The following is a 26,092-nucleotide window of genomic DNA, read 5'->3' as shown; positions in this document are numbered from 1 at the left end:
AGATTTACATTTTGCAGATTGAAATGTATGTGTGTTTGTGTGTGTGTGTGTGTGTGTGTTTGTATGTGTGTGTGTAGTCCTGTACATACTATGCCACATAGGAGGAAGTCAGAGTACAACTTCCTGGAGTTGACTCTCTCAAGTTGTCCTCTGAAACCCACACACATGCTGTGGCATGTACTAACCTGCTCATGAACACACACAAAATAAATGTAAACAAAAATTAAAAGGAAGTATTTATTTAGTATTGATCTCTACCCTGTTTCTCTAGAAGACTCAAAAAAAGAGCTACAGAATGAATGAAGCAATAATTTCTTTTTATGTGAACAAAGCTGCTATCATGGATTTAAAGTTACCTGATGTTTTATTAATTAATTAATTAATTAATTAATTAATTTATATTATTAGTTACATTTTATTAATGCTATATCTCACTCCCTCATTCCCTCTCAATCCCTCCCTCCCTCATCTCTTCCCTGCCCCTTTCCAAGTCCACTGATAGGGGAGGACCTCCTCTCCTTTCATCTGACCCTGTTTTATCAGGTATCTTCAGGACTGGTTGCAAAGTCTTCCTCTGTGGCCTAGCAGGGATGCTCCTCCCTTGGGGGTGGGGAGTTCAAAGAGCCTGCCATTGAGTTCATGTCAAAAATAGTCCTTGTTCCCCTTACTAGGGTAGCCCACTTGGTTACTGAGCTACCATGGGCTACATCCGAGCAGAGGTTCTAGGTTATATCCACACATGGTCCTTGGTTGGAGAAAGTCTCATATAAGACCCCTGTGCCCAGATGTATTTGGTCCTTGTGGAGCTCCTATCCTCTCTGTGTCATATTAACTTCCCCTTCTTTCATATGATTCCCTTCACTCTGTTGAAGGTTTGGTTATCAGTCTCCATATCTGCTTTGATACACTGCTAGGTAGAGTCTTTCAGAGGCCCTCTGTGATAGGCTCCTGTCCTGTTACTTGTTTTCTTCTACATCCAATGACCATCCCATTTGTCTTTCTAAGTGAGGATTGATCATCTTACCCCCGGGTCTTCTTTCTTGTTTATCTTTTTTAGGTGTATATATTTCATTATGTTTATCATATCTTATAAGTCTAAATAAGGGAGTATATACCATGTGTGTCTTTTTGCTTCTGGGATACCTCACTCAGAACGATCTTTTCTACCTCCTACCATTTGCCTGCAAATTTACCTGATGTTTTTTACATACAGGTTCTCAAAAACTGGAACTCATCCCTCTTTTGATGTTTACATTAATAATCAGTCAGGGATGTCCAGTCTTTGCCGTTGAAGCATGGTCCTGTCATCTACAAAGTTCACTCTCAAGACACATACAATTGAGTTATTAAAAAAAAAACAATCTTGTATTTTAAATAAGTTCACTGTTTTGTGTTAGGCTGCATTCATAGCTCCCCTTGGCCACATATGGTACATAACCACAGGTTAGACTGTGGGATAAGAGAAAATTGGTATTGTCCATAGCTGGTGCACTGTAGCTAATGGTGATGATTTATCTAATTCGAGTCTCCAAAATATTAGCCTGCAGTGATTGAGAAAAGTGCTAGTAAGGGGCTCAGTAGTTTATGTTTTTGTTTTGAGACAGGGTGTCACTATGCAATGCTAGGTGGTCTGGAACTATCTATGTAAATCAGACTAGCCTCAACCTCTCTGGATCTGTGAGCTTCTCTGAGTCTTGGGAATTAAAGCTGTGAACTACCACACTTAGTATCGGCTCACTAGTTTTGAAACAGCTGTTAATAGATGTTGTGAGAGCCTGCTTATTATTAGTTATTATCATTTTTATTTTCTACTTATCCCTCCTTCATTTGGTACACCAAGGCCACAACAGTAGTATGGCCAGTAAGATTTGGGGCTGGGAGAAACATTTGTTTTCTTTACTGTTATCGCTTTGTGGCTGACAGTGTCAATTCTTTGCCATCTAAGCTTTGACCTGGCTCTAAGTAAGACATCTTCGAAGGCTTTATTTCTCTCTAAAATTAAAGGAGTTGATATGTAATATACTTGTTCACCAAAGTCTTATCACTGGAAGAGGGTGACAATTGAAATTTTATCTGAAGAATAAAAAAGCTCAGGTTACCTGGACATTTTAGTCTATCTAAGAGCATGAGTAAAAGTACTTTTCCATATTTAAAGTTGCAGAAAGCTTTAGGCCATTCCAATGTCTAGCCCCCCAAAAGATTTCTTTAGGGACAAATATAAACATTTGACAAATGGATAAAGTTCCACATACTTTGTGAGCTTTGGTAATGTATCATTGTGGGCTGCCTGTTAAACTATGGGGAGTTGATTTCAGGTGACTGCTCTCATTTTCTGTGCTGCCACGTTTAATTTAGCAATCCATATTTCTATAAAATCTTGTTGAACTCCTAGGCAATAATGCTTTTCTTTTTCACTAGCTCATAGGACATAGCTCCTTTTCATTTATTTATTTATCTGAGGGGAAAGAGAGAATTCACAGTTTTTACCTGAATAACTATTGGATATTACACTTTTAAAATGCTTACCATTAATGATACAGTTTTAAATGCTATAAAATATAACAATAAGAAAAATGTCCTTTAATATACCTTATAACTTTATAGTGGTATGTCTATTTCGAATGAGTCAGTTATATTACGCATGCATTCCAAATGGTGAAACAGTTAATGCCAAGCTTTTAATTTTCATTTGGAATGCTATAAAATGTTCTACACTAGTTCCATATCTGCTCTCTTAAATCACCAAGCTGTGTCATGGCTGCAGATGTTTATAGTAATGATAAGAAATGTAAAGGCTGGAAAGCAGATTTGTTCTTCCATAGAATGAATGCTGTCTAGTGCTGCTGAACCACTGTGTGCACACCATGATGCAGTGAGGGCTTCCAAGCTACCATTTCAAGATACCTATGACTGCCGGTTTCCTCAGAAATCTCAGTTTCTGTCCCCAGTAGTTCCAATTCATGTTTTCTTCTCAGTTGTCAGTGTTTTTGCAGTTCTGTACTTTGAAGAACACTAGTATAATCTCCGTTGGTCACTGCCAGTGCACAAGTTTTTTCCTGTGAGTAATGGTTCTACTACAGCTGTTGGTGTGCTCTACCATACACTCCCTCTGCATACACGTTTTAAGTTTTCCATTGCCATGTATCCTTCTTTATATTGCCATTCTCTCTAGACTACCTGTCTTAGTCTAAATACTCTATTTTTACAACCATTAGAAGGGAATAAAATCACTCTATGGTTTTCATGACTTAAGAAAACCAGAACATTGGAAATCTTCTTTAGGTGCAGTGCTGATGTATACTACCAGGAGGCTTCATAGACTCAGTAAATACCAAAATGTGCATATATTCTACACAAGGCCATATTATAAGGATTCATTTTGTTACGCAGCATAATGATAATTAGTCTGCAAGGTGGCATTCATTTACCAATGTACTGAAATCCTAAAATATTATACTATGCAGTATAAGAATGGTTTTTATTAGGGTAAAACCATAGTAGTAGAAATGTTGAGAGGACCGTGTGCCAACTGCTTCTGAGGTTCCACTGTTTACCATTAAAATAACTCTCTAGATTAATATGTGCATGTGTGCTCTGCCTAATTAATTTTTCTTATTAGGTTTATTTGTTTCTCTCTTGATCTTAGGTCCCAAGGAACCCCGAGATCCCCAATCCAGCTATAGCTCAAAGAGAAGAGCAAGAAAAGATTGATGGAGCTGAACCTCTTTCACCACAAGAGACTGAAGAGAAGGATAAACTTCTCACACAAGTAAACCATTTTAAGTGACTGAACTACTTCTAGCCAACCTATAGGAAATAAGTATAAATATCACCTGCTTTTTACTCTATAGGTCCAGTTATCCTGATCAGACATACCCATAAACATATATTTTGACCATATATCTTTAATGTTTAGAAAATTCCATTTGTAGAACATGCTTTCTTGGAAATATTGGGTGAACATATACATGGAAAATAAAAGTGTCAGTTACTAAAAATAAGACATACTTTTTTATCAATTATAATAAGGTCAGTCAGTTCAGATTTGAAATTTGATAAATAATAATTTCCAACATATACCTGAAAATTGAATTTCTTTGACTTGATCTCTGAAACTCTACCACACCATTTTTCTTGTTTATGAAAAATTCCTTTTGAAAGAAGAGTTCTCAAGAAAGAGCTTGAATATAATAATGAGAAATACTTGATGCATTTTAATGTCATCACTGTGTAATTAAAAACTAACATTAAATAGGGAAGGTTTCCACCGTAAGGCTTTCAAGTCATTGTTGCTTTAATAAGTTTTGTATCACACTTCTAAAATGTGCTCTGACAAGATAAAAAGAATGTGAATTTATGACACTGCCTCAGCCAGGTAAATTTATTTCTTCAACAATCTTTGGAACAATGTGCAAGGTACAGTAGTAGGGAAGTTCCGCTGTAATTGAAAATGATAGTTTGGAGTATTTCCCACATAAAAGAAGACGTAATGCTTCAAATGATGTGTATGCTAGTTGTGGAATGTGCTTTACAATATCACACTGTGCATCGGGAATACGTGTTAATTAAAAGTAAAATAAGAGTTTTTGTATTCATATGTTGATATGGACCTTTTTCTTTTAATGCATATAGTTTTATTGAATGAATTTTTACAAAATACTTTCATTAGTTTTTGAACAAATGCTTGGAAGTTACCAAATTTAGCTTGAAAGTTAATTGCAGCTGGCAGGGTTTTAAGAACTACCACCAAACAAACATTTAAATATTAATGTTTGCTTTTATTTTAATTTCAAAAATTACTTCCTGAAGACAAAAATAATGTTGTGGCCTTTTGACTGATTCTAATATATTCTGAATGTATAGTATGATGTAAATATGTAATCTCAGTTGAGATAATTGACTTTATAATTAGAAGCATAGTCAAGTTTTTACTTCAGAGTTGAATTTTAGCCATCCTTTTGATGCTACAAATTATAAGTGCTTAATTTTTCTTTTTTACTATTTCATGTTTCCCATGATGGCCTTGAATTAACTCTGTAGCTGAGGATGAGCTTTATCTTCCTGCCTTCATCTCTTGCCACCGTGTCTGTTATATGTGCTACTGGGCATTGAATTCAGGGCTTTACCCCTGCTAGACAGTGTCTCTGCCAACTGAGCCACATCACCATTGATGGAATGAAAATTGCAAAGTGACTTAAAACACTGGTTGTTACATATTTTACTAAAAAAGGTCAGATACCTGAGTAATGTTATATTTATAGAAATTCTATTTATGAATATAATCTTTAAAAATAACTTTATTTACTATTATTAGAAGAGGCACGAGCATATTGAGGTATGTATGGAGAAGTCATGACACCTTTTGAGAATCAGTTTCCACAGTGGGATCCTGGGATTGAGCTCAGGTTATCAGGCTTGTATGGCTAGTAGTTTCAACTGCTGTTCCATCTTTTTGGGCCCTATAAATATAATTTTGAACAGAAATTATTTGAACAGAAATTATTTATTCATTGTAGTTTAGAATGATCTAAAGAACTACAAAGATTTTCTAGCATTCTTTTTGTATTTTTTCAGGGTTATTTCAATTCAATACATCTCTCCCTTTTTTATTACTTATTATTAATTATTACAATTTATTTACTTGGTATCCCTACTTTAGCCCCCTCTCTGCTTTCCTCCCTATTCCACCCTCCCTCCCTCTTCTCCTCCTATGCTCCTCCCTTAGTCCCCTTATAGGAGTGGTCCTCCTCTCCTTCCATCTGACCCTAGCCTATCAGATCTCATCAGGACTGGCTGCATTATCTTCCTGTGTGTCTTGGCAAGGCTGCACCTCCCAAGGGGAGGTGATTCACATCTCTCTCTCTTTTAATTTATATGAGAACTGAACTGTGGGAAAAGTCATTGAAACACTGAGATATCAAAACATAAGAATTTACATTAGAATTATATTTTAATGTTGGAGGCATCTGGAAAACATGGAATTAAGACTATGCAATGTCTTAGAATTATAAATCAACTTAAAGTAGTTGAAAAGTACATTTTCTTTAAAATAGAAAAGTAATTATTTCTGTAACAACTCAAACACAACTTTTGATTCTACATTAAAGAAATGAGCTTTATAAAAGGGTACATGTTAGATATTTTCAAGGGCTTTTAATGCATCATTGTACAGATACAAGTAGGATAATAACTAAATTTATTAATTTAACATCTACAGATGATGTTTAAATTTTTATTCATAGGGCTTCACAAACTGGACTAAGCGAGATTTTAACCAGTTTATTAAAGCCAATGAGAAGTATGGGAGAGATGACATTGATAATATAGCTCGAGAAGTAGAGGGCAAATCCCCTGAGGAGGTCATGGAGTATTCAGGTTTGTATGTCATTTGAAACATGTATGCATGTCCTTTAAAAAGATTTATTTATTTTTACGTGTGTGTGTGTGTGTGTGTGTGTGTGTGTGTTGGTCCATGTGAATGTATGCTATGTATGTGCAGGTGCCCATGGAGAACAAAAGGCAGCAGATGCTCTGGAGCTCGAATTACAGGTGGTTGTGAGCTGTCTGATGTGGGCACCTAGAACCAAACTTTGGTCCTCTGGAAGCAAGTGGTGTTAACCACTGATCCATCTCTCCAGCCCCTGTTTAATTTAGTTGTATCTTTGTTCAGAGATGTTAAAACTTTTGTGAATGAGATATAGGTTAAGATATAAGAGATAATTATATTTCTACACAGCTGTCCCTGGGAGACAGCTAAGATAACTCTGCATAAACTAAAGGGGCTACTGCATGAGTTTTCTATTCTCTCAATTCTTTGATTTGGTCTTTTAAAGGTTTCGTCTTGAGGCTTCTGGTTTAATGGTTTGAAATAGTCATTGTAGGTCATCTTTGCAGTAGAGAGTCCTTATCAGGCCCATTTAGAGACTCAACTGCCCTCAAGGGATTCAGTCAGGTAGTGAAGGGCCTTATTAACTTAAGGCAATTTAGAATAGATCTAAAAAGATTTCTTGGCTTAATCTGTTCAGTGGTCCTTGAGTCATTTCCCTCTTCTACTCAGCTGTGTCTTTAGCCTCAATCAGAATCAGAATAACTGCAGAGAATCATGTGGAGTTAATATTAATTCCTGTGTCAGAGCATATCTAAACTTTCAGGCTTCTGAAAAGAAATCTTATTAAAATAGGTTAATCTACCTGTTTTCTATGTGTAGTTAAATTTCAAATAGGCTGACCTTTCAAATTTAGTCTGAATATCAAGCATTTAAATTGAGAGCATTTTCCAAAAGAAGCCATGTTCAAAAGCAGTTGTATGGTTTCTTTGCCAGCCCCAGCTATTTGAGGTAACTATTGAAATTCTGTGTTTATTAGCAAAACAAGAACAAAAAACAAACAAAAAACCAGATTATGGAACTCATAAATAAATCAAAGATGTAACTTTTAATTTATCTAGAGTACTAGTTAGTGCTTGATGAGAAACAGTTGTAATTACAGAGCACCTACTGTTTTTTTCTTCTGGAAATCTAAAGGGAATTTAGAAGTTAATTTTGTCTAGACAAAATTTCATATAACATGGAATTCATAAACTTCTTTTTCCTTGAACACTAGCATGCCACATCTATTTATTATAGGGTTGAAAACATAACTTAAGGGCTTTGGGGGAACAATAGATGAGAGATAAAAATTTTTATGAAAGGTGAGTGAAAACCATGTAAACAGCATGTACATAGAGGGACATGACATTGGTGTGGTCAAGTTGCAAGTTATAACATTGTTTCGAAAAGATACCAGGTAGCCAAGCATGGTGATGCATGCTTGCCATTGCAGCATTTGGAGTCTGCAGTAGGAGATGCTGGTGTTTGAGGGCAGCCTAGTCTGTGTAGCATGTTTGAGGCTAGCCTGGGGAGATCATGTTTCAAATATGTAAAGATTAAGGCACTATGGCTAGGTCCCCATGTTCCACTCAAAGCCCTGAAATAAAGAAGGGAGGAAAGAAAGAAAGATGAAGAGGAAGAAAAACGAAAGAAAAGAAAGATACAGTGAGCTAGGGTTTTAGTTCAGTGGTAAAACTAAAGGTCCTAGGTCTGCTTCCCAACACCACAAAAAACAAAATGACAATGACAAAAAGGCTTTCTGTCAGATGTTTCCTTGAATTTATCACTAAACCAAGTGCCATGAAATGAGTGTGAAAGACATGTCCAGTTAGATTTTTCTGAAGAATTTTCTTTCTTCTTTTCTGATGTTCTTTGGAGAAAGCCCAGGACCTTTTAAGTCCAGAGAAGTGTCCTACACTGGCTCTACATACACTACCAGTCTTTCTGAAGAATTTGCCTCAGAATGCAAGAAGATGGAAGGATTAATTAATTATTGTTCATCACATTGGAAGCTATGTCAGCGGGTGGGAACAATTGACAAGGCTTATTTGATTTGTAGGAAAAGAATTCACACTATTGGATGCTCAGGAGTATATCATATCTTAACATAAGAAGTTACATGTGTGTGCATGTGTGTGTATATGCGTGCATGTGTGTGTGTTGAATGAGTAAGTAGGAAAATACATAAATGAACATAAGTGCTTACACAAATGATAAAGTGCTAACATACAGTTCTTGATATGTTCTAAAAATAAAGAATTTTGAATCATAGATAATGTCATTAGAAGACCTTTCATTGAAGTCATTAGTTGTGATATATTAATACAGCAGGTTATTTGGCTAATCTGCAAAAATTTGATTGGGTGACCCAGGTATTTGAATATTCTTCTGTATGTTTCCAGTTAAAATCCCTTGTCTTTCAAGAAACTATAGGTGATTGGAAGCATAAGATTAGTGAATGTTTGTAGACATAACCAACAGTTTCTATAAAAATTGCCACTTCATAGGGAAAAAAAGTAAATGATCTTTTAATGAGTTTATTTTCAGTTTTGTTTAATAGAAAGCTATCTTTAAATTTACATGCATCACACTTGTGTTTCACTTTATGCATTTGACTTCTTTTGCATCATATTTGGGTAAAACGATAATTCAAGAGACATTAGATTAAAACATTTTTGAACGAAGTGAGTTTTAGTACACTCTCCTCCCTCAGTCTTCCCGCCTCTTGTCCCCAACCTCTGGCAACCTCCTTCAGTCTCTTTTCTTCTTTCATGTCATACGTGCCCTCGTTTTTTCTGGTTTTGTTTTTAAAGTAGTCTTTTACTTTTTAAAAAAAGAAAATAATTATTGACAGTGATGAAATGTGACTCTGTCACCTAAAAAAAATACAACTGTGTTTCCACCCTTAAAAAAACAAAAAAAACAAAAAAAAAAAAATAATTGAGCATGTTATATACACAGAGATGACACTATGTCTGCTATATGTTAAATCTTCATCTTATAATTCCTTGAATTCATTTGATCAAATGGTAGTAATTTAAAGTAATAACTTCCTATTTTCAGCTGTATTTTGGGAACGCTGCAATGAATTACAGGACATTGAGAAAATAATGGCTCAAATTGAACGTGGAGAAGCAAGAATTCAGCGAAGGATCAGTATTAAGAAAGCACTGGATGCCAAAGTAGTATATTCTATTTCAATTTATTAGTATATCATTTTATTTGCTATAGTGATTAGTTTTGACTTGTTATTACACATTCTGTTAAAAGTGCAATTTTGTTAAAACATTCAGATTGCAAGATACAAGGCTCCATTTCATCAATTGCGTATTCAGTATGGAACCAGCAAAGGAAAGAATTATACTGAAGAAGAAGACAGATTCTTGATCTGTATGTTACACAAAATGGGCTTTGACAGAGAAAATGTGTATGAAGAATTAAGACAATGCGTACGGAATGCTCCCCAGTTTAGATTTGACTGGTTTATCAAGTCCAGAACTGCCATGGTATGTATTCCTTATGTTACTTGCTTATTTTGGAAGAGTACACATTTCAAATCTTCCCCTTCATTTTGCTCCTCCAATTGTTAACATTTTGCTACATTAGTTTTCTTTCCCATCTCTTTCAATATACAGTTATATACTATACATACACAGACTATATATATGTGTGTGTGTGTAATCTATATATAATGTGAATATGTTCAGAAATATCAAAACATCTATATTCAGAAATGCATCTGCATTTTATATTAGTAAATATTTGTTTATGTGAGATATTTATGTATGTATATGCATTTATGAATCATTTTAATGTAAGTTGCAGACAATGTAATTGCTCATTGTAGAATCTACGGTATAGATACTTCTGTATATAGGAGGATTCCTAACATCATCCTCAGGCTTCTACTGCAAATGCATGAACATTGGGCCCACTCACATGCAAACAAAAAAATCCATGCACAAACACACATGCATACATACATATAAACAGTGCACACACACACACATGTATATACAGATGCACACACACATGCACTCCTTCCTCATGGGAAAAAAATGAGGATGGCTGAAAAGATGACTCCTTGGCTAAGAGTACTTGCTGCTCTGTCAGAGGACCTGAGTTCAGTCCGAAGTAGCTCAAAACCACCTGTATCACCAGCTCCAGGTTTTTGAAAGACCTCTTCTGGACTCTGCAGGCACTCACACAAATGTGACATAGACACACAGATAAATACAAATAATTATAAACCTTTAAAATGAATAATAAAATAATTAATATATATCCCCTAGGAATAAGTATATCTATCTACGTAAAAACTACAACCCTACATGAAAATATTAACATTGGTTCAGTAACACAAAATCCCATTAACAGACTTTTCTGGCAGTTCTCCAAAGGTCTTATAACTTCTTTTTAAAATAATCTGGCAAATTCACAGATTGTTCTTGAGTATTTGCTCTTTTTAGTCTCTTGTAAATCATAGTGTTTTGATTTTCATGAGAGTGGAACTTTTTAAATGAAAATCAAACCATTCCTCTCTCCAGGTTTCTTCATCTCCTATGTGCCCTTCCTCCAACTCCTTCCATATTTCCCTTAATCCTTCTCAAATTAATGACCCACTTTTCTTCAATTATTATTGCTTTATGTATATAGACACATACATAAACATAAATGTCACTATTTTAAGAGGTGCAGGGCTAGTTATCCTGTAGAGTGATCCACACTCTCCCTCAGAATTTGTTCATTGGTTAATTTAGGTTTACTGTTTTGGGCAAAAATGGTTCAGTATTGATACTGTGAGTCTCTTTTTGCAGGGCATCACCAGCAATGTTGTGTCAGGTTGTCACACTACTTGTGATGCTAAGTTTGGTCAGTTGGTTTATGCTATAGTTCTCACGAATCACCACTTGATGGTACACTTTCCTTTTTGTAACTAACCAGCTGACATTTGAGAATGTTCAGGTAACTTAAAATTTGTTTTCATTGAAAAGAGATTGCAGCCCAAATTGAGTCTTCATAAGAACATTACAAAAATATATAGTTTAGTAAAGGATATCTTATTTTTATCCTCTGAAATTCCCTCTATTGCTTTCCAACATGAATTTGGCTCTTACTAAAACCTAGTGCTATATAACAGCATTGTTAATGATCACACTCAAAAAGTTGTAGTTTATTAATATTAATCACTTTATCGGCAAGGTTCTTACTATGTAGCTCAGGCTGGCTTGGAACTTGCTATGTAGCTCAGGCTGTCCTTGAGTTCAAAATCTTCCTGCATTATCCTCACAAATTTTGGGACTATAGAGTTTCTGCCATGCTCAGCATCGTGTGAAACCACTTTCAATGTTGTCATTGAAATTCATTCATGAGCCAAGGCCATTAAAACAAAAATGGATCTATATAGGCTAAAACTAAAAAGAACTCAAACCTAACAATCCAAGCAGTGCTTTTGTGGCTAGTTGTAAAATAGCATCCATAGCTTAAGTTGTTCTCATAAATATTTTATTTTCTAAAGTTCTTTAGGGTATGGAAAAGTGCTTCATATTTTTTTTTGATTCATTTTATCTCTTCAGCTCACACTGATGAATAAAAAGGAAAATATGAGCTGTTCTGTTGATGGCATTATTTTGGAAGAGGCTTTTGAATACTATTTGCCCAACCTTTAACACACACTTAGAGAGTGTGCATGGATCATATCCTTACCATGTACCCATCAGATTTTTGGATGACTTAATTTTGGGAGAGTTAGCAAATGCTTTCACTCAATCCAGGTTCTGTAAGGACTTAGTCCAGTTGGAACACTATTTCAGTTGAATATTGCAGCATAATATTTAAGTGTTGCACTTATATAAGAGAACATGAAAAGGTGTGTATGTTACTACAATAAAATAGAATTGAAGGAAGAATGAAAAAAATAGCAATTAATTTGCAGGATAAAGGACAATGATTAGATTTAGGGAAAGAACAGTTGTTTGATAGGGTTCGTTGGATCATTGAAATAGATTATTGAAGAACAATATAGTATTGCTTTTTAAATTGTGTTTTGGAAATGAGATTTGGGCAATAAGTTAGTTTGCCATCTCACTTAGGGTATCTATGAATACAACTCATTTCAAAGACACACACTTAGATTTCTAACCACTTGGATTTTTATGCATGTAATGACATAATTTAGGGCAGATTCAGTAGTTTCTAAAAGAAAAATGCTTAACTTCATTTTTCAAGAAATTACACTTTTGAATATTGCCCTTTTATGTGTTGAAACATTTATTTATTGAATTCTGTGATATTTCAGTGATATTTTACTAATTTTAAAATGGTTAAAAGTTTGATATTGGGTCTAGTTTCTGCAGTTACTAAACTAAGGCAATAGGATGAAGAGGTTCAAAGTGCAAGAAAAGACATGCTGTTTGCAATTATAAGATGATCTTAGAACTATACAGTCTTACTCAGTTATCAAGGAATAAAACTACAATATATTAACAACCACTAGATGTCTCTGAACTCCCTTGTAAAGAATCTTATTTTTCCTCCACCTTATTTATTTTCTCAAAACATTAACTCCATGCTTTTTTTCTTTCTCTGGATATTTAAATCTTCAGAGAATATTTGCCAAAAGGCAGATATTTACTATATAAGTGGTTACAAATTGGAACCTGTATTTTGTCTATTAAAGTTGGAGACAACCATGTCTTTTATTAGCATTTTGAAAATAAATTTCTAATTTTAACAGCATCTTTAAAAATATAGTCATTTATTTTATAGTTCAATATGTTAATGTAAGGATTTTTAGGTAAATTTTCTATTATGCTGAAATTTGATTTCCTTTGTAGATAGTGGATAATTTTTACTTATATTTCTGCATATATTTATATCACCCTTTTAGATTATGTTAATACCAATAATTATGGAGTTGAAGAAATGGATTATTAATACTTCTAGGTATTCTTCTTCCCTTTGATTTTAAAATAGTTTTTAGTGAATCATTTTCACAATCTAGGGAGAGAATCTACAGTCTTCAGGGAGGCAGCTGCGATTCTGTAATAAAAAAAAAACTGATTTCATTGGAAAATCCTATCTTCCAGATAGAGGAAGCAATTTGATTTGTTTTGTGACTGTATCTGTGTTTAAATTAAAATCTCTCTAATGATTGAACTCTGCTAACTAAAAGATTCTTCTTTCCTACACATATCAACAAATAGTGTAAATTTTTCCTTAGGAAAAAAATCTAAAAAACTTAACCGTCATATTTTATGCACAAATCTCAAAGTACTGAATTCATGACTCTGATTTAACTAACATCCACAAAGTACTTAAATTACTGAATCTCCACTTTCAAATATGCTTCACTTTGAAAGTCTTCAGCTAAAGGTTGAAGATTCTGAGTCTCTTCTCCATTTAAAACTGTTGGCTGTACAAAAGAGAAAAGATTCACTTCTATCTCTCTGTGCTAAAAGATTGCGAATTTTCCTTGGAGAAACTGTGTTGTCTTAGTAGAGTCATGAGCCTCTATTGAACTTCAAAAACAAATAATAAGCATATGTTGAACTTGAAATTTTAAGCTCAGAGCATGAGAACTGCCTTACTTCTTTTATCCTGAGGCTCAGGGATCTTAGAATAGGGCCTTAGTGTTTGGGCATTCAAAAACTATCCCAGTTAAAAGGCTCCTTATGAAATGGCTATGAAAGGAAATGATAATATACTATATTTATGTGTAGTGTCTTTTATACGATGCTGACCTGTTCCCTTATCAACATTAGCTCATTAATTTTCTTGACATCTTTGTTCCTTTATTAGTGACTGATGTGACATAGCAATTTGAGGAGAGTCTGAGAGTTACAAAGGCCATAACACATTACTCAGTTCATTGGACAGTACAGATGGGAAGGGAACCTAGCCTTCAATCAGTAGTGCCTTGATCTTTCTTAGTTTCCTTCTAAGTACTTAGAGAAGAAAATGTAAAACTTAATTCTCAGAAATAAACATTCATTGATAAAATGTTTATTGTCTCCTCTATAGGATGGCTTTGTTCTTAATTTTAGTTTAAAAAAAAATCACCTTTCAGTTGCTGAAGAGCATTTTTTTTCTCTTCAGCCAACTCAGGAAACTGTGTATTGTTTTGCCTGTGGCCAAGAACATTACAGTTGAAGCTGAGTATTAGTAATTAGTCATTACAATTACCCTGTCTTTGGTAGTAGTTTAAATGAGTTTTGGAGATAACATCTCAGAGAATCACACGCTGTTGAATACTGGGTAATAAAATTTTCATGTTATTAGTTTGTTTTCAAATCACAACTTTATTATTAATGAAATTGTGTCTTATTTAAAAGTAATAAAATGACATTTTTCATTAGAACTGTAGGAGAAAAACTACTTTCTAGAAGTTATTGCTATGGCATTTTATGAACTTGTTTCTCACTTTATATGGTTATCACAGTGGCTAGTAAATGTTAATTAGATTACTGGTTCCGCACAGAATACTTTTCTAAATATTCAATCTAGTCAGAAAGGATGTTTCTTCTTAGATATTTTAGAGAAATAAAAGGGAAATAGAAATTTCCTGGTTGCAGTGATGCTTTGTTGCTTATGACTTTTTATGTTAGTACTTAACTGCATTCAACATCTAATCTTGATATTTTAGGAAATTTCATTCTTAAAGATTAATAATACGCTGGCAAAATCAATAACCTGTAAACTGTTCTGATGGGTTCTTCTTGAGTATGGTATTATATGTGACCTAAAAAATGACAAAAAGCTACTATGAATAGGAGAGCAGAAAAAGGGATGAACAGATGTGGAAAAATGGAGTCAGAGGGAAACAACAAAGACAGATTTTCTTTAGAAAAACACACTAAAACCTAATTCTTTGTAAGTCAATAAAGTCAAGGATACTTTAACTCATAGGAACCTGTTTCTTCCTCTGTGTTTGAAAGACTAAAATGTTTCCTTTCTGCCTTAATTTTGAAAATGTCTTATAATGGAGAAGGTAAGGATTAACTTTGCTATGTGGCAAAGAAATCAGGGAAATAGCTTCATAGAAGAGGCACATTTCAAGTTGTAGAAGAAATATTATGCAAAAATAATAAACTCAGTATATTGCAAAAGTAGTAACACAGCCAAGTGATTGAGGAAACTCCTGCTTTGAAGACTAGATTTGGGCCATTAGTGTGTAGGAAGTAGAGGAGACAGATTTTAGCAGGGCAGTGATATGATCAGATTTATGTATTGAAAATACAACTCTTGTAGACGTACCAGTTACAGTAAAATTTCTCAAATTTATTTCAACTTTTTTTCCTATCTTGTTTTGCTTCCTTTGACTGATGTGCCATTGTCTGTCCTTGAGACATTTTTCCTACCACAGTTTTAACCTTAAAGGAGATCAGCATTGGATCTTACCCAGACTAGGCATTAGGTCAATAAATCAACACAGAATGTTTGGGCTTCAGTTTGTTTCAGCCCCTACAATTAGACAAGGTTTGGATGGGATCTGAGGAATTGCATCAATGTGCTACAGTTTATTTCTGACGGTCTAGATTTTTGACTGTTAAGTCTCATAGCTTTTATTGATTGGTAAGTTTGTGTATCTCTTTAATGTAAATGTCATGTGTGTCACATATCTAGATACAGTGTTTCATTTGTAATCCTAAACTATTTGGACAACTAGAAATCCACTTAGTGCACTAACAGGGACCAATTGTAGTCAGCTTTCTGTTGCTGGGTATTTATACCAGTGCATCGTTATGTGAAAAGGTGATGCAATATTGAATGAAATAACAGTGTTTTCAAGTGGCAGTACTTATATTAGAGTTTCATAACATTCAAAACCTGTTTGGAAAATGTAGCTTACCTTTACTTGAACGGAATTTACATTCAACTGCAGATATTATTGGGCTATGAAAGTCTGTTATATTTTGCCATTGGTTTTTGTTAATATTTAAAGTTCAAAAGTGTCTTCAAATCTGGAAAATATATTGCAGGATTTCCAGATGAAGATATTTATTTCAAATAATTAGTTTTTTTTTTGGGGGGGGATATATAGAGAATGCATAAAAAAATAAAGGAGAAAATATACCCATTTTATTATACTGAAAATTCTAGAACAAAATTCTGATCTTACAGAATTTCATCCATAAATTCACACATGTACACATACACACATGCACACACACACAAAATATAGATGTTTTCTTTATATTCCTTTTTTTGGTTCCTTACTTATTCATCTATTTTTGACCTTAAGTCCTAATAGACAAACTGAATCCCATAACTTGTATGGCATGTAGGCTAAGAATTATTTTTGCAATTTTATAAAGAAATCAGAACAATGTTTAGACACGTGAAAATTCTGATAGTAAATCCCAGAGTTTAGTAGTTGCAATTAAGGTTTTATTTGAACATGGATACATATTCAGTTAAGTATTTTCAGTGACTAGTTACATGCTACAATGGAAGAGAATAGTGTGACAAAGTCTGTATCATTTGCAAAATTGAAAATATTTGTCACCAATTGTAGTCAGGTTTCTATTGTTGTGATAAAACACCATGACCAAAAGCAACTTGGGAAGGATAGGTTTATTTATTTGACTTACATATCCTGATTCACAGTCCACTGAGAGAAGCCAAGGTAGGAACTCAAGGCATGAACCTGGAGGCAGGAACTGAAGCACAGACTATGGAGGAAGACTCCTTACTGGCTTGCTCAGTATGCTTTATATAGTATAACTAAGGACCATCTGCCCAGTACATCCTCTATAGCAGTGGTTCTCAACCTTCCTAATGCTGTGGCCCTTTAATACAGTTCCTCATGTTGGGGTGACCCTCAACCATAAAATTATTTTTGTTGCTATTTCATAATAGGAATTTTTCTATTGTTTTGAATCATAATATACATATCTGATAGACAAGATATCTGACAGGCAACCACCAAAAGGGTCTTGACCCTCAAATTGAGAACCACTGCCCTACAGTGTGCTCGGCTTTTTCACATCAATCATTAATCAAGAAATGTCTTGCAGACATTCCTACAGGCAATCTGATGAAGGCATTGAGGTTTCTCTTCCCAGATAACTATAGTTTGTGTCAAATTGACAAAAAAAAATCACATCATCAGGTAGTAAAAAAAATGACTACATGTTTGTGGTAGTAGTTTTCTTGATTATACTTTTCATTGTTATGAAAATGCATGAAAGAAAAGGGAAGAGAAGATATATTGATGTGCACAGTTTCAGAGGTTTCAGCCCATCAAGGTAGGGAAGGTATTATGGAGCAGAGTATCTTCCTTTATTATGAGCAGGAAACAAAGATGGAGATAATGCCTGCATTAGTGGACTCCTTTCATTCCATCTGGACCCCCTGCTTCTGGAATAGTTGTATTCACACTCAGGCCAGGTTTTCCTGGTTAATCCTCTCTGGAAACACCCTCAAAGGCAGAAGGAGGGCTGTGGTGTTCTTTACTAATCTTCTGCATGCTTCTCAACTCAATCAACTTGACAGTCAAGATGGACTAAGTAGGGGAAGGGGATGAGGGTAAGAGGGGAGGAGGATGGGACTGTGGGAGTTGAGGGTGGGGGCTTCAATTGAGATATATGATGAATAAAGTGTGAAGAAAATTTAGAAAAAATAAATCAATTCAAACATTTGCAAATACTCTTAGCAATACTGAATTTTAGGGGAAAAAAGTATAAATATTTAAGACCTTTAACAGCACATTTATTCCAAACTGTGATTCAGAGATTATAAGCCTTTTGGTTTGTTTGTTGGTTGGTTTGTTTTTAAAACAAAGTTTTTAGGAACCACTATTTTGGATTAGCCTTGTGTACTATGCAAAGGATATCAAACAAGAGCCACCAATGCTAAAGCCACTTAATCAACTTAATTTAAAATAGATCCATTTTTTTAAAAAGAAACTCAGTTGATTTCAATGTAGTAAGGAACTTGCCTCTGCTCTAAACTAGTAAAGATAATTTTAAAGCCACAAAAAAGATTAACCATCAGAAGTAGATTCATGTGTTATGCAGTCTTCCATGAAATGTTCTACATAAAGGATGAGTAAAGAGAGAGGATATTTACTCTAAACATGGGGTGTTTGTGGTTCTACAGATGATTCTGGTTGAGGCACAGGAGCTGCCTTTGATACATGAGTTCCCAATTATCCACTTACAACCCATTTGTTAGGCAGAGAGGAAATTGGCTTGCTCTCTTTGACTACACAAAATAGATATGGAAACAGTTGTTAGATATCATAGGGCAACAAATAGCAATGTTGCACAAGGAAAGGTATTCAAGTTGTTCATGGCTGGGATAGCCAGGCTTTGAAGGTAGCAAGTACTCTGACATTGGAAAAAATCAGATAGATGACCAGGCTGCATAACTTATTAGCCAGGCTCTAGTATTGGAGATTCATGTATTAAATTGGATAGTATTTGAATGTTAACCCTTTTCTGATTTTGAATCTAAGATTTTTATGAAGGGGTAATCTGTATAAAGAAGTTTCTGAACATAAAATGGACATTTACTTGTATCACTCATCTTGCTCAAAATTTGTCACAGCGTTTCCTTTGTCAGTTAAATTATGTATAAACCTTTAATTCTTTCTTTCTGAGCTGTATATAACTTAGCTTCAGCCATTGCTATTACTTTGTGTATGATTTGTCACATTGGCTTCTACTGAACATTATTTCAGAAGCAGAAAAAAAACCGTTTTGTGCCGAAATAGATTTGGAACAGACTGACATTGAATCATGCCACCAAGACTTCCAATCTACATTAGAATGCTAACAGCTCTGAGAAATTTGTTTGCCCCGTTGAATTTCTCACATGTGTGAACACAGAATACTTAAACCATTTCCCAAAGCTTCCAACCCAGCAGAACACTTTTCTAATTTGTCATTTTTATTGTCTTCTGTTGCCCTTAATTGCTTTGGCATCTTTTTTTTGACTCCCCTGCGTTATTTTTCCTTCTCCCAAATTCATTCTTAAATCAAGAGTGGAGAATCGGTGAAAGAGATAATTAGACTACAGAACTGTAGAGGCCATTTGACACTCCATGAACCATTCCCTTAACCTCAGAAAAATAGGGACTTACATGGGAAGACAAGAAACAGAAACTGGCGAGAACAAAGTGCTTGTCCTTTTGTTAATAACTTTCTGAAGTTTGTTTTTCTCTGTTCAGAGTAGTTAGTGACAAATTCAAAGAAATCATGGTGAGAATTTATTAGTGTAGTCTATTATCCTATCTCCTTATATATAAGACTGCCTGAAAGTATTAGTAATTGTACCTGAATCATTCAAATGAACCATTAATATGTATCTAAAGATATCTGCAGTCACAGCAACTGTTACTTATTGAGAATAATAATAGCCAGAGGGTATAGTTTAATGATTCAAGAATCAGCTTTATATAGAGAATCTCTGCAGTCTCCCTAGAAACCAATGATCAGATCTCATCAGGGTCAACTTAGCCTTTTCTATAATAGTTAAATTGAATAACATGCTGTTTAATTTGTACATGTATTATTGAATGAAACTTCGAAGAGTATTTGGTCTGCATATTAAACATATTACCTTTACTTTGGTAAGCAATGAAAATTACAGTGTTTTCATTATCAGTATATTTAACCTTGGGTAATTATGGATGTGCAAGGAAGTTGAACATTCCAGTGATACATAAGATTGTTTTTAAGTGGAAAACACAAATTTGTTAATGTGTAATATCTTTTTGGTCAGTCTCTCTTTTATTTACTGTTTTTTGGGGGTCTTGAATTAGAGAGTAGAAAATGTTTGTGTAGTTGATTTTATATTCAGTTGCAACATTCCTATGTTGTGTGGCAGTTTTCTACATCTTATAAAGATAAAACCATGTTTTAAAACTTTTTTGCGATTTCTTACAACTTTATTAATTACTGTAGACCTTAAATGCTCATTTTAGACATTTTGGAATTATAGAGTTGCTGTGGCAAAGTCTCTTTTGAACATTGGTTTTAATGCATCTTCTATAGAATAAACAGACGTAATTTTTAAAAGAAAATTTTACCACTGATCCTATTTTCAGAGGTAGCTGGCATTAACTACTAGTTACTATTCTTTCAGCTATGTTCAGTGTCAGTGTATTTATTACCCAGTACCAAAAATTTGTTTCCAGGATTTTTCTGCTATCAGTGTTCTAAATACTTTCTCGAAATATTTAATCTCTCTCTCTTTCTCTCTCTTCGTTTTTTGTTTTTGTTTTTATTTTGTTTTGTTTTGTTTTGAGACAGGGTTTCTCTGTGTAGCTTTGGCTGTTCTGGACTCACTTTGTAGACCAGGTGGCCTTGAACTCACAAAGATCTCCCTTAGTGCTGGGATTAAAGGTGTGTGCCACCAGGCTGGCACGTGTATCTCTTTATTATGGTACGTGTATAAGAATGAGATTGGTAAGTCAGAGGATATGAAAGTTTAAAAATATTTCTTTGCTATCTCTAATTCATTTTCTTGAAAGGTAGTGTACTAGTTTGCTGCTCAATACTATAACAAAGTATCACAGACTTGATGGGGTAAGAAGCACTTCTTTTTTGTTGTCTTGTTCTGGAGATTGGAATTCAAGATGCCAACAAGGGTAATCTGTTGGGTAAATGACCATCTTTTGCACATGATGAGAGGGTGATGTTAGGGTTAGTACCCTACCTAGTTGGACTCATTTAGCTTTAACTAATCCTGTAAATTTCCCTTCTATAAACACAGTCAGAAAATGTCATTGGACCTTATGGATTTCCTAAATATGAGAGTTAAGGCTTTAAAAATATGAATCTGGGGGAGAAAGTTGCATTTATAAGAAGTAACGTTGCCAGTCAACACCAGTGAATAAAAGTTCTCATTTACATTCTTGCAACCAAGTACACCACTACACCTATATGTGTACACAGCATGGATACATCACTACTAATTAATGTGATAGAAATGGCATTATTTTACTTTCTACTTTTTTGAGCCTTAGTTTCAGAGAACAAATTGTGTTTGTATGTGTGTGTGTGCATGCATATATGTTGCTAGACTGGTTGTTCAAGTGCCTTATCACTGAACTAATCCTCAGCTTTTGAAACTTAAGAAGAATTCTTGTACCACAGAGAGATGACTCAGTGGTTCTTCCTAAGAAAGAACATGGTTGTTCACAATTGCCTATAATTTCATATCCAGGAAATCTGATGTCTTCTCTGGTCTCTCTGGGCACCAGGGCACACATGTGTTGCACAGACATGCATGCAGGAAAACATTCATAGATATTAAATAAAAATAAATCCTTAAGGGAACAGGAGCTCCACAAGGAGAGCAACAGAACCAAAAAATCTGGCCACAGGTGTCTTTTCTGAGACTGATAGTCCAAACAAGGCAATGCATGGAGATAACCTTGAACCCCTGCTCAGATGTAGCCCATGGCAGCTCAGTGTTCAAGAGAGTGCTCCAGAATCCTGATGAGACCTGATAAGCTAGGGTCAGATGGAAGGGGAGGAGGACCTCCCATCATTGGAATGGGGGAAGGACATAGGAGAAGAAGAAGGAGGGAGTGAGGGTGGGATAGGGAAAGGATGGTGGAGGGTACTACAGCTGGGATACAAAGTGGATAAACTGTAATTAATAAAATAAAAATAATCCTTAAAAAATTCTTTGAAAGTTTACTGACTTTTCTATTTTTTATACTTTGATCATTTTTTATTTTCTTGACTTTGTTCTTAACTGCTAGAAAACTGTATTTTGATTTGAGTGTTTAACTGTTTTATGTTTTGTCAGGCATTTCTTCTTTCACAGAAAAGGAATCATATATTTAAACATTATTTATCCTTTGGTATTAATCTATTATTTACGTTCAAGCACAGCAAAGTGTATAGGGTTAATAATAGATGAGTTTCTATATTAATGAATAAAATCTTTAATACTCAGCATACATTCATAAAATCTGTTCATAGTTTAGATGCATTGATTTGTTAGCCATAAAATATAGTAGTGGCAAGGTTAATGCAAAAATCTTTTCAGATTGTGTTTACTCTGAATTAAGAACTTCACCCCTGATTCCCAGAACTTAAATCCCATAAGATGTATGCTGAGACTTCTACTGGCTATATAGCTTTGGGAACAACAGCAATCTTATATTCTCTTCCTAGTGGTTCATAGTGAGCATCAGGAACTGGAAGGTTCCATAAAGCCCTCTAATAAAGAAATCTGTTTTAGCAAACAACAAGTCAAAATACAGAGTTGTGGAACCCAGTCCCAATGGATACAATTTGAGTAGTTGTAATGTAATATTGCAACATGAAAATTTATATTAGTAGAATCATCAGAACTTGTTGAGAAAGCATTTGCATGTGTGTGTGGTGGGGCTTCATGTAATGTTACCATTTGTAGATTTCTGGAACCATAGTGTCTGCAAGTCAGTTGTCCTATCTCTAGCCACATACATTCTTTTACTCTCCTTCACATCTGGCAACCATTAATCTATTCTCTTCTCTAATTCTATCCTTTAATGGTGTTGTATAGCCAGGTACGTTGACACATACCTGTTATCCAGCACTTGGGAAGCCTAGACAGGAGGAGAATTGCTGTGCATTTAAAGTCAGCCTTGACTGCAGAGTAGTGAGTTCCAATTTAGCATAGACTAAAGAGTGACACCCTGCCTCAAAAATTATTTTATATAAATGGAAGCATACTAGACATAAACTTTATGATAGATTTTCCACTCAGCATAATTCTGTAGACTCCATGAGGTTTTGTGTATAAATAATACCTTCTTTTTTATTGTTGAGTAGTGTCCTATTTTAAAACAGACCAGCTTGCTTAACTTCTCATATATTGAATGGCACTTAGCTCCATCTCTGCTTTACTGGGACTTACTAATCCCCTATATGAAAGGTGTTCTAAAGAATACTGGTTTTAAACCTTCAGCAGAATGTAGGGAACCATATGAAAGAAGGGGGCGTTTGTATGACGTGGAAAGGATAGGAGCTCCACAAGGACCAAATATATCTGGGCACAGGGGTCTTTTCTGAGACTGACACTTCACCAAGGACCATATATGGATATAACCTAGAACCTCTGCTCGGATGAAGCTCATGGTAGCTCAGTAACCAATTGGTTTCCCATAGTAAGGGGAACAGGGAGTATATCTGACAGGAACTCAATGGCAGGCTCTTTGTTCTCCCCACCCCCCAAGGGAGGAGCAGTCCTGCTAGGCCACAGAGGAGGACTTTGCAGCCAGTCCTGAAGATACCTGATAAAACAGGGTCAGATGAAAGAGGAGGAGGTCCTCCACAATCAGTGGACTTGGAAAGGGGCAGGGAGGAGATGAGGGAGGGAGGAAGGGAGGGTTTGGGAAGGAATGAGGGAGCAGGATACAGCTGGGATACAGAGTTAATAAAATGTAACTAATAAAAAATAAATAAATAAATAGATAGATAAATAAATAAATAAATGAAAAAAATGAATACTGGTTTGGAGGGAGGGCAGAGAAATAATACAAATTTTGTCAATTCTCTTCTACAGAAATGATAGAATTAAAGAAGTATCTTATCTTAAAATACCTTAAAAGAATAATTTTTAGTAATTAAGTTCTTTATTATTTCATTTAGGAATTTCAGAGACGCTGTAATACTTTGATTTCTTTGATTGAAAAAGAAAACATGGAAATTGAGGAAAGAGAGAGAGCAGAAAAGAAGAAACGGGCAACTAAAACTCCAATGGTAAAATTTTCAGCATTTTCCTAACTTTTAGGTAGATCTCACTTTTTTACATAATTACAAATGTTTATACCACGCTTAATGCCATAATTGTACCTATTGTCAAGCTGGGTTTTATGAAGTGCTAATTTGTTTTAGGCAGAAGAAGAATCACATTGCAAACATGCTTTTTTGTTTGAAGAATATATGGTTAGGAATTCCCTTGTTACAAGACTCAGTATTTAAGAAATCTCTCACAAATCTAAGCAGAAGCATAATGCAAGCAAGATTCTATGAATTGAGACTAGGTCGCCGTGGGGGCAGCAAAAGGTTCGAATTGGGATGAGTTGGGATGGGATGGTGTGGGGTTTGAAATCTGGAGTTCTGAGTTGATCAAATGAGTTGTTTGCTCTGTGGAACTGTGTATTCAAATGGAAACTCTGAGCAGACAAGACAGCCTTTTTGGCAATACATTTAACTGCTGGATAAAAATGTGATTTTAATCTTGTCGAGTTGCTGTGTATATCTATGATTCAAAATATTCTGTTTGAGTGTGTTAAGTAGATCACCATATTTCATCAGATCTAAGATGCTTTCTGTTTTAAGACACAGCATTTTTTTTTGTGCCACTAAGAGATATGATGCTAAGTATCATCTGTTATCAGTTGTAAGATACATCTTGATGTCAGAGATGCTAAAGGGGGAAAGAAATGTGCATCATAGAAGATACGAAATATGATGTGTTAACATCTGTGTTAAGGTTGTAAAATAACATTCATAAATAAAAATTTCCCCAGAAACTTTAAATATTTAGTAGTTCTTTAAGATAAGAGTACATTTATAAGCCATGTATAAGTAGATACTTGATGACTATTTTTGATGGATATTTTATGTCTTTTCATAAAAAGAAACACCTTTAAAATTATTTTACAGTGGGTTATATAGTTTGTTGGGCTATATAGAACATTAACTGTGAGTATGACATTAAAGTGAACATTCATGTTAAATTTTTTAATGCATTTACATCCTAGATTTAACATTGTTGGGCCATTTAAAAGTGTGCATATTGGAGCAGAACATTAAATCTGTTTCCATTTTAGCCACAGAAAAGAAAAACAGAGTCAGCTACTGAGAGCTCTGGAAAGAAGGATGTCAAGAAGGTGAAATCCTAAAGCCTAGAAATAAGGTTTTAAATGGGAAACTGCTATTTTCTTGTTCCCATCTTCAAATGCTAATTGCCAGTTCCAGTATATTCATGGTACTCTAAGGAAAAAAAAAAACCTCTTTGGTTTTGGTTTCTTGCATATTTTATACATTTTACAAAGCTTTCTACCTGAAATGTGTAACTTTCTATTTTACGCATTCTAGTATTTTGTGTACTGTATTTTTTTGTGCATTTCATGTCTTCATCAAATTCCTCTCAGTCCTTGTTTTTTTGAAGCTTGTGCTGAGGTTTTAGCTTTTCTATGTTTTATATGCTGCTGCTTTGAAAGAGAACCTAGATTCTATAGCTGTATTATTGTTGTTTCAGACTTTAAAATTTGTATGGCTGTGGAAAAAATGAATTAAAATGATTTGAGGAAAAAGACTTTTTCACTTCTTTGTTGCTTCCTTTTCTATTGGGTCTGGGCTTGTATATGTATTACTGCATACTGTGATTAATATAATAATTGTTTCTTTGAAGTCATCTAAATATTTTTTCCTAAAGAAATAAAGGGTGAGAAAATAAAAATATTAAAAAAAACCTTGATATTTGATATCATGCTTGCTGTCAGTATGCATTACATTTAAATTATTCTCTAAATATTCAAGTGGGAAAATATAATAAAGAAATGTCTATAAGAAATGTAATTATTTCCTGAGTTTTTTTTTTTTTGTGTGTGTGTACAGTAGAAAGCAATTGTGTTTACTCAATTGTATTGCTCAGTACTATGTATTTTGGGTAGAAGCTAAAACTTTGCCTGTTGATTTGTGTATGATCTTCTGTCCAACAGAGCCAATACAGAGATGTAACATATGGATTTAGTAACAAATTATAAGA

General features: G+C 34.5%; 1 protein-coding gene across 3 annotated transcripts in view; it reads left to right on the top strand.

The window, feature by feature from the left end:
• The window catches only part of Smarca1 (SWI/SNF related, matrix associated, actin dependent regulator of chromatin, subfamily a, member 1), an 86,565-nt gene extending 60,928 nt beyond the window's left edge, over positions 1-25,637 (top strand). For 2 of the 3 annotated variants that reach the window (XM_060374487.1, XM_060374486.1), the window contains 6 exons: positions 3,647-3,769; positions 6,243-6,375; positions 9,431-9,549; positions 9,661-9,873; positions 23,965-24,075; positions 25,152-25,637. In XM_060374487.1, coding sequence (XP_060230470.1) covers positions 3,647-3,769; positions 6,243-6,375; positions 9,431-9,549; positions 9,661-9,873; positions 23,965-24,075; positions 25,152-25,223 — 771 coding nt within the window. In that variant the 3' untranslated portion in view covers positions 25,224-25,637. Of the gene's footprint in view, positions 1-3,646; positions 3,770-6,242; positions 6,376-9,430; positions 9,550-9,660; positions 9,874-23,964 lie in introns of all 3 variants that reach the window. The other variant, XM_060374488.1, reaches the window with a different exon arrangement.
• Positions 25,638-26,092: the final 455 nt, after the last annotated feature.

The sequence above is a fragment of the Meriones unguiculatus genome, chromosome X, assembly GCF_030254825.1.
Source record: "Meriones unguiculatus strain TT.TT164.6M chromosome X, Bangor_MerUng_6.1, whole genome shotgun sequence".
Classification (NCBI taxonomy): Eukaryota; Metazoa; Chordata; class Mammalia; order Rodentia; family Muridae; genus Meriones; species Meriones unguiculatus.
The sequence above is the reverse complement of the archived record's forward strand: the minus strand, read 5'-3'. Positions and strand labels throughout refer to the sequence as shown.